This window comes from Salvelinus sp. IW2-2015, linkage group LG23 (genome assembly GCF_002910315.2).
Source record: "Salvelinus sp. IW2-2015 linkage group LG23, ASM291031v2, whole genome shotgun sequence".
Classification (NCBI taxonomy): Eukaryota; Metazoa; Chordata; class Actinopteri; order Salmoniformes; family Salmonidae; genus Salvelinus; species Salvelinus sp. IW2-2015.
Window position 1 is genome coordinate 46,080,260 of NC_036863.1, and position 10,172 is coordinate 46,090,431.

Consider the following 10,172-nt stretch of genomic DNA (forward strand, 5'->3'; position numbering starts at 1 on the left):
CATGGTTTCTTCTATAGTGTAAAAAACAGTCACCTGATGTTACAAGAACATTCCTAGAACACATTTCATCTGTCTTTTGTGTTTTGGGAACATATCTTTTGGGATCTCCATTCTGGGAATGTTCTTGCAACATCAGGTGAATGTTTTATACAAACGTTGTATAATCATCAGCATGACTGGATAGTTTTTGGTTGAAGAGAACATTTTCCGCAACCTCACAAATGTTCTGGGAACTTTCACAGAACCAGTTTTGGTTTGCTGGGAAAACATTACTGTTATTATATTTTCTGGAAACCTAATAGCTTTTGGAGAATGTTCTGTGGTGATTGTTACAGATGTTGTGCACAACATTTTAGTGAATGTTAGGAGAATATTCCAAGGACTTTTCCTAATGTTAGATAAAACTCTAACTAGAACTTCATGGGAATTTTAGGCAATGTTCTGGGAATGTTCCCAGTTTTCTGGGTAACCTACTTGTAGAATCTCATCTTTCATCACAATAATAACATGTGTAATAATAACATGACATCTGTAGTATTATAATAACTGACCGTTTCCCCCCTCTTTTCCAGTCTGTTAGTATGGCTGAGAGGACGTTGGAGACGTCTGTCTCTGTCAGCATCCCTATGGAGGAGACCAAACTCCCTGGGGGTGGGGGTGTGCCCACGGAGGCCCCGCTGCTCACCCACCTAAAGAAAGTGGAGAACCACATTACGGAGGCCCAGCGGTTCTCCCACCTGCCTCGGCGCTCTGCTGTGGACATAGAGTTCACTGAGCTGTCGTACACCATCAGAGAGGGCCCCTGCTGGAGGAGGAGAGGTACTGCAGCCCACACACCACCCAGACATTATGCACCACCCCTACACCACACATACTAAAGATAGATAGGTAGCTGAGATATATATCCACCCATACACCACCCCTACAAAAACAATACAACAGGGTCATATTTGTTAGGGTGCACTGTAGCAAAATGTCTTCCAGAGTCGTATTGGAGAAGTTCAGATAGTCAGTCAGTTTTCTTTCATTTGATCCCTAATGAAAACGACCCTGATAACATCACAGAGCATAATGGCCAAGTAATGAGAATCTTTATTGGGTGATGGCTATATATATCATATAGATGAATTTATGTATCTACAGTTGAAGTCTGAAATTTACATACACTTTAGCCAAATACATTTAAACTCAGTTTTTCACAATTCCTCACATTTAATCCTAGTAAAAAATCTATTTTAGGTCAGTTAGGATCACTACTTTATTCTAAGAATGTGTCACGACTTCCATTGTCACGACTTCCGCCGAAGTCGGCTCCTCTCCTTGTTCGTTCGGCGGTTGACGTCACCGTCTTTCTAGCCATCGCCGCTCCATTTTTCATGTATCCATTTGTTTTGTCTTGTTCCCTGCACACCTGGTTTTCATTCTCCAATCAATCTACATGTATTTATTCCTCTGTTCCCCATCATGTCTTTGTGTAAGATTGTTTGTGTTACGTGTGTATTGTTGACGCGCCGGACTGGCTTGTTTTTCCCTGTTATTTTTCACGAAGATGTTTATTGTTAAACATAATTCTTGTAACTGTTTTGCTCGTTTTTCACTTTTACCTAAATAAAGTGTGCGCCTGTTCACAAATCTCTGCTCTCCTGCACCTGCCATGACATCATTTTCTGGAATTTTCCAAGCTGTTTAAAGGCACCGTCAACTTAAAGTATGTAAACTTCTGACCCACTGGAATTGTGATACAGTGAATAATAAGTGAAATAATCTGTCTGTAAACAATTGTTGGATAAATAATTTGTGTCATGCACAAAGTAGATGTCCTAACTGACTTGCCAAAACTAGTTTGTTAACAAGAAATTCGTGGAGTGGTTGAAAAACGAGTTTTAATGAGTCCAACCTAAGTGCATGTTAACTTCCGACTTCAAACTGTATGTAGACTCAAGCTATACCCATACACACATTACTGTAACTGGTGTTCAAACACTGGCAGACCTATCTTGGTCGATTGTCTTACTCCTTGTACTCTTCTTATTCTCTCTGTGTGTCTGGAGTATCCAGCTCGAAGGACCAATGATCTGTATGCAATACACACACACACACACACACACACACACACACACACACACACACGTCTGTTCTACCAGGCTGTGTGGCTGCTGTATATTTGTGCTGTGTTCAGCAGAGTTTAGACACAATAAATAATTCACACTAGCAGCCTGCCCCCCCCTACCCTCCAACCCATCTCACGATGTACGATACGCCCAGGTTATGGGCTACACCAGGCAGACAGACAGGGCCAATATACGATTGATCTGCTCATTAAATATTAATGGCATTTAAACCCCAGGCCTGATTAATGAGCAACTTCAGAGCCTTGGAGTCTCCAGAATGACGCAAAATGGTTCTGGTTGGCCATACCTCTCTGTCAGGACAACGTCCTCCTTAGACCAACCCCTACGTCATGTCTTTGTGTCCTCCACAGGTTCTTTGTTTATAGGCTACATGGCGCATATTAATACAGTATGTCTGATCTTATCATACATCCTCTCTTTCTACTGTTGTTTATCTGAGGTTGCATTGATGTCCATTATGGGTGTTGGGTAGATGTGTATTCCACTGTGTTGTTAGAGGGGCTCGGTGCATTCAACTAGTAGATAACACAACCGCAATCACCATAACATGAAACATGGTGTTGCAGTAAGTCAGATCTACATTCCATCACTACTGTTGTTGTTGGCCTTATGTTATTGATGTCCATTAGTGACAGTGTGGCGGAAGTGGTCCAGTACCTTCACGTCTAGCAGTAATGATAGTAGAGACAAAAAGGGGCAGACAGTACTGCAATCACATGGTCAGACTGGGAGACGGTGCGTGTGCGTGCGTACGTATGTATAGTGCCTGCATGCGAATGCGCGTGTATGCGCCTGCGTGTCTGGGTCCAAATGGGAAACGGGGTAGAGCGAGAGATTCCTGACTGAAGGCTGGTCTGATCGATAACGAACCCCTTTGTTCATGCATTGAATTGTAACGTTGTCACGTCGGCATTCTCCATTCAATCAGTGGTTTTTACCCACTGTTTTGTTGTTCAACTCTGCATGTAGCTAACCTCTCCTAGCCTTCCCCTGTTATCTATATACACATGTGAAGGTATGCATATATACACATGTGAAGGTCTGTGGTCTGTGCCCTTATTTATATGTGTAGCTACATGTATTGTAGCCTATCCCAGTATTGTATGAAGAAGTGGTGTCTGTCTCCCATAGAGGCTGCATAGGTTATTCCGTTCATTGAGAGACTATATAGAGTTTGACTAATACCACTTCAGTAACATAGATATGCATAGGGGGATGCCTAAGATAAGATAATGACTGTGTTTGTCCCTGAGGGGAAATACAGGAGGGTGTGCACACATAATAAAAGCACAATCAAGCATAGACAAGGATATATACAGGCAATACATGCAGGTTGAAAAAGTGCAGTTCATCAGCGATCAATGATTCGTCTGTAAATGATATACACTATACACATCAGTACATGCCATCAACTACAATATCAACTGAAGGCCAGCCAACTGGTTCTACTAGTGGTTTTTAATATACTGTAGGATTGTACAGTGTTGTATGGAGAAGCTGAGTCTCTCATATAGAAGCTGAATACTGTACGTTATTCAGTTCACACAGAGACTATTTTGAGTCTGACTGTGACTGAAACCTTCCTGGCATTAGCCCTATTTAACCCTTCACTGCCTCGTATCTCTCTCACAGACTCACTGCATCCCTAGAAGGCTCCACTACCTGTTACTCATCATTTGGTTCAAATGTCATTTATATTCTAATAGGCTTAGTCATTAGACTGAGTAATATTTTTTGTTCTTCCTTTTTGAGCCACCTAAAACAGTTTTTCCTTCATCAAAATGAGCAGCGAGAGAGTGAGATCCCTCTGCAGTGTAAAATTAAACCTGTATAATGAGCAGACGTAATGTGATGGTGCGGAGCTGAGCATGGTGCTCCAGGGTATGCTTTTGCACCCGAGAGTTATTATGAAGATCTCAGCAGAAGGTGGGGGGGGGGGGAGGAGGATGTGGAGAGGGGCCCAGGGAGAGGGCCGTAATATCTCAGGAGTCTGTGTGATTCTCAGAGAGAGAAACACAACGCGTTAGGGTGAAGAGGGAGCTGTAATAACGGATGACTTCTGAGATTCAGAACMCGGAGCACGAAGGTTGAAAAGGAGCCGTCATATCTGAGGATTTTTGTGGTTCACGTGATGTGGAACTGGATGCCTGAGGAGAGTCAATCAGTGAGAGCGCCATTACTTTGTTTGGTCGGCTCTCGAGTGGAGTAAAGACCCAGAGATGTGAGGGTCAGGTGGGGCATTGCAGCCACCCCTTCTCATTCATTTTTATAGTCGCCATCCCTGGGATGCCCATTTATGCCTGGGAGGATGGATGAGGATAAATAAGGTTACTCCACAGAAGGTGTTTCATGTGGAGGGCATATACCTCCAACGGGAGATTACGGATGACGTAACGTCAGTCCAGGCATGTAGTGTGTGTGTGTGTCATTTGAAGCTGAGGAGAGGGGGTGGATGGTGTTCTGAACAGAAGAGCCTAGAGTGGGTTCTGTCATGCAGCCCCCCCCCCCCCTGCAGATGTCTGGAGCTCTGCCTTCTGTTATTTACTGTTATCTGGTCCATAAACGCATACAAACACACACCTGGTCCTTTCTACACTCCRCACGTCCCACAACGGCTCTGCTTCAGTCACAAGGCCTGTGGAATTTCAGCTTGTAGGTAACTACTGGCACTAAATCATCTAGACATATTGAGTATGGTTACATGCACACAATAATACTATTATTTTGGATAGTCAGATTAATATAGTTTGTTTCAAACATTTAAATGCTTTGCAACGAGAACGATTTCCCTAATAATCCTGTTTACAGTATAGGGAGTGATGCACTCTGATCTCCTGTGCTGTCCCACAGAGAGACTGAAAGTTCCAGACTACCCTGAGCCCATAGCCACATGAGAGCAGTGTAAGGGAGGCTGAAGAAGGGTGCGTGGGTGCGTATGTGCGTCTGTGCCCACGCATGTGTCTGTGTTTGTGCGTGTGTCTGTGTCTCTGTGTCTCTCTGCGTGAGTCTTACCGTATGTGACATAAACAATATGGAGGAAGTCATCTCACCTCTGTCTATGACACAGCAGACAATGTGAGGGTGAATAACCACATCAGTATGCGACATCAGCAACACAGAGTTAGACTCCACCCGCAGCAGTAGGTTAGATCATTAGTATGCGCCACACGCAGAGGAAGAGCTATTTCTCTGACAGGGGGCTGCTCCCCTGTCTGTCTGTGGTGTATCCAATGGATGTAATACACTGCAGGGTAGGGGGAGGAGGGGTGAGGATGGGGGTGGCAGCCATTAGACATCAGGAGTAATGTGCTGGGGATGAAGAAGGGTGTGTGTGTGTGTATGTGGTGAAGGTGACCTGTAATATTGCCAGAGGATTTCAGTCCCAGTCAGACTCTAAATAATCTCTGTGGAACTGAATAACCTATTCAGCTTCTATATGAGAGACACAGCTTCTCCATACAATACTGGGATACAATACTATACAATACTGTATTAAAAGACACTAGTAGGACCAGCAGGCTGGCATTCAGTTGATATTGTAGTTGACAGAGTGTACAGATGTGTACTGTATATAGTGTACAGATGAATCGTTGATTATGAACTTTTTCTACCTGTATGTATTGGCTGTATACAGTGCATTTGGAAAGTATTCAGACCCCTTCACTTTTTCCACATTTTGTTTTGTTACAGCCTTATTCTAAAATGGATTAATGTAACGTCGACGCAGGGAGTCAGGAAGCAGGTGCAGTTAGTGAGTTTAGTATTAACGAACATAGAACGATACAAAACAAGAGAAACATCTGACAGGGAAACAACCAATACTGCCTGATAACTGATAACAAACGAGTGCTATATAAAGGGTAAGTAATGAGGGAGTAATGAAGTCCAGGTGTGACTGATGATGAGACGCAGGTGTGCGTAAAGATGGGTGGCCAGGACCGGTGGTTAGTAGACCGGCGACGTTGAGCGCCGGAGAGMTAGAGCAGGAGCAGGAGTAGACGTGACAATACCTGCCCCCGACGCGCGGCTCCAGCCGCAGGATGACGGCGAAGGTGGAATTCTCGGATGATTTTGGGATCTAGAATGTCGTCCACCAGAACTCAGCACCGCTCCTCTGGACTGTACCCCTCCCACGACGTCGGGAGTCCAGGAGTGATCTGACAGTAGAGGCAGGGCTCCCCTCGATGTCCAAGGGAAGCGGAGGGGTGTCATGGGGGACGGCATCAGCCAGGACACCAGGAACCACTGGCCTGAGGAGGGAAACATGAAAAGATGGTGAGATCCGGTAGTTAGTGGCGAGTTGTAATCTGTAAGTTACCTCGTTGACCCTCCAGTGGACCTTGAACGGCCCCGGGGACTCAGCTTCTTACAGGACAGGCGGAGCGGGAGSTTCCTGGACAACAACCACCTGAGCCACTGCCTGGTCACACCGCTATCATCCAGAAGGCAAGGTCAGTACAGGTGCATCAAAGCTGGGACTGAGAGACAGAGAAACAGCTTCTATCTCAAGGCACTCAAACTGCTAAACAGCAATCACTAACTCAGAGAGGCTGCTGCCCACATGGAGACCCAATCACTGGACACTTTAATAATGTCTTCATATCTTACATTACTCTTATCAAATGTATATACTGTATTTTATACCATCTACTGCACCTTGCCTATGCCGCTCAACCATCGCTCATCTATATACTTATATGTACATATTCTCATTCACCCCTTTAGATTTGTGTGTATTAGGTAGTTGTTGGGGAATTGTTAGATTACTTGTTAGATTTGTGTGTATTAGATAGTTGTTGGGAATTGTTAGATTATTTGTTAGATATTACTGCACTGTTGGAACTAGAAGCACAAGCATTTCGCTACACTCGCATTAACATCTGATAACCATGTGTATGTGACCAATAAAATTGTATTTTATTTGGTGGAGAGCCAGAAGCGATCACCAGGATGGAACACGGGAGCCTCACTGTGGTGGTGATCCCTTGCTCTTTCTGATGGAGGACGGCGCGCTGTCTCACGTTGGCATTGTTCCATACCTCTTCTGCGTGCCATAACCCCTCGTCCACCGCAGGAGCTTAGGTCTGGCTCGGAGTCCACGGAGCCAGGGCTGGCTGATAACACCGAACACACTGGAAGGGAGTCACCCCGGTGGAGGAATGTTGCAATGAATTCTGGGCGTATTCATTCCAAGGAAGGAATCGGGCCCACTCCTACTGCCGGTCCTGGCAGTGACTCATCAGGAACCTCCCCAGCTCCTGGTTCATCCGCTCCACCTGCCCATTAGATTGAGGCCGGTACCCGGAAGTGAGGCTGACCGTGACCCCCAGCTTCTCCATGAAAGTACTCCATACATGTGATGTGAATTGGGGGCCACGATCAAAGGCGATATCCCCCGGAAGGCCATAGTGCTGGAAGACCTGCTGGAACAGTGCCTCAGCGACCTAGAGAGCGGTAGGGTGACCAGAGAGAGGGATGAAACGGCATGATTTTAACCACCAAAATGATGGTGAACCCATCAGAGGAGGGGAGATCAATGACAAAATCAATGGAAAGATGAGACCAGGGACGCTGAGGCACGGGAAGGTGAAAGAGTTTACCTGCTGGAGCGTGCCGAGGAGATTTAAATTGTGTTCACACTGAACATGAGTTGACATAGTGTTGACATGAGTTGACACAGCATCGTCCTGCGCCAAAGTGGGCCCCCAGTATTTCTTAGAAAGGGATTGAGTGGTGCTGGTGATACCTGGGTGTTGAATGGTGAGGGATATGTGTGCCAAGGTGAGCAACCGATCTCTGACCCCCACGGGGGCGTAGATGCGCTCCGGAAGGCAGGTGGCAGGAGTGGGTTCCCTCTCCAGAGCCTGGCGGATGTCCACATCCARGTCCCAAAACACGTGGCCATTGATACGGGAGGACCGATTGATGGGCTGGCAGACACTCACAGGGCCCTCCACTGACGTTGAACCACAGGGTGCAGAAAAGCAGGTCCTCCGGCATCCTGGTCCCCAGGCGGTAATCCTCCTCTCTGACCAGGAAATGGTGAGATTATGGAGTTAGATCCACGGAAGGCGAAGGATGACTTTGTGCACAGGTGCGGAGGTGATGAGGAAGGAAAGGCTTTCCTGGTGCTTGGGTCCCACGGTGAGGGTGAGTGAAGCAGTGATGTGCGTAATAGCGTTGGGTCCCAATGGTCGCATGTCCAACGCTTGGACTGGAAATGGAGAGGAGACCGGGTATGAGGTGATGTGCAGGGAGGAGGCAAGGGCCTGGTCAATGAAATTCATAGAAACAATAGGTGAACAATAGAAACAATAGATGAGGGACAGCCAGCTAGTGAAATCGATACAAAAAAAGGTTTGGTGCAAAGTGATGGAGTACTCATGCCTAACCCAGGAAACGGATGATCACAGGGCCGTCCCTCTGCTCTCGTGGATTCCGGGTTGAGACGTACCGGACACCGTAGAAGCTGGTGCCCCTCCTGGCCACAATAAGGACATAGCCCTAACTGTCTATGACGGCGTCGCTCAGCTGCGGGGAGGCATGTGGCCCCTACCTACATGGGTTCAGGCTCTGACTCAGTCAACAAAGGAGGGAGAGAGACGATGGGGTGCCAACGCTCGCGAAGAAGGTTCGTTTGTCGTCTTAGCACGCCAACTCTGTCTGGACCTCTTCACGCAATCCTCTTCTGAATAGGGTGCAGAGTGCCGGCTCATTCCATGCGCTGCATGCTGCCACTGTCCGAAAGGTGAGCGCGTACTCCGCTGTGGCCATCCTGCTGTAGTTAGCTTAGGCACTCCCCATCCTCTCTGCCCTCCAGTGGATGGTCGAAGACCCCCGTGAACAGAGCCATGAACCCCTCTTAGGAACCCAGCTCCTCCTCTCTCCCAGATGGCCATAGCCCACTCCAATGTCTGTCCGGTCAGCAGGAAAATAATCATGGCAACCTTGGACCTCTCCATGGTGGGGGCTCCCATCTGATGAGTAAAATAGAGGGAAGGGACAAACGGGCATCGCTGACCTGGTCGGACTGTTGGATGGGCTGGGGTGCTGGCTCACTGGGTCGACTTGTCCTCCGCTTGTTTGAGGTGACGCCCCTAGTGAAATGTTGAGACGTTGAAGAACGCGGAGGACCTCATCCAGTTGTGCCAGCTGGTCATGGTGTTGGCAAAGTAGGTGTCCCTGTTCGCTGACCATCTGGGAGATGTCGTCATTAACTGCTGCTTCCATTTGGTGAGGCAGTATTCTGTAATGTTGACGCAGGGAGTCAGGAATCAGGTGCAGTTAGTGAGTTTAATATTAACGAACATAGAACGATACAAGACAAACGTCCGACAAGAAAACATAACCAATACTGCCTAACCAAAACTGATAACAAAAGAGAGCTATATAAAGGGTAAGTAATCAGGGAGTAATGAAGTCCAGGTGTGACACAGGTGTGCGTAAAGATGGGTTGCCAGGACCGGTGGTTAGGAGACRGGTGACGCTGAGTGCCGGAGAAGATGTGACAATTAAATGCATTTTTTTCCCTCGTCAATCTACACAAAATACCCCATAATGAAAAGGCAAAAACAGTTTTTATAAATGTTACCACATTTATAAAAAATAAAAAACAGAAATACCTTATTTACATAAGCATTCAGACCCTTTGCTATGGGACAACAAATTGAGCTCAGGTGCATCCTGTTTCTATTGGTCATCCTTGAGATGTTTCTGCAACTTGATTGGAGTCCACCTGTGGTAAATTCAGTTGATTGGACATGATTTGGAAAGGCACACACCTCTCTATATAAGGTCCCACAGTTGACAGTGCATGTCAGAGCAAAAACCAAGTCATGAGGTCAAGACAGAATTGTGTCGAGGCACAGATCTGGGGAAGGGTACCAAAACATTTCTGCAGCATTGAAGGTTCCCAAGAACACAGTGGCCTCCATCATTCTTAAATTGAAGAAGTTTGGAACCAACAAGACTAACAGACTTTTCCTAAGCATTGCCGCCACAGCCAAACTGAGCAAATCGGAGGTCTTGGAATAAAAGAAA

General features: G+C 46.5%; 1 protein-coding gene across 2 annotated transcripts in view; it reads left to right on the forward strand.

Annotated features, from left to right (window-relative positions):
* The window catches only part of abcg4a (ATP-binding cassette, sub-family G (WHITE), member 4a), a 36,584-nt gene that overhangs the window by 8,318 nt on the left and 18,094 nt on the right, over positions 1-10,172 (forward strand). For both annotated transcript variants that reach the window (XM_023968736.2, XM_023968737.2), the window contains exon 2: positions 573-819. In XM_023968736.2, the coding sequence (XP_023824504.1) occupies positions 573-819 (247 nt within the window). The remainder of the gene's footprint in view (positions 1-572; positions 820-10,172) is intronic.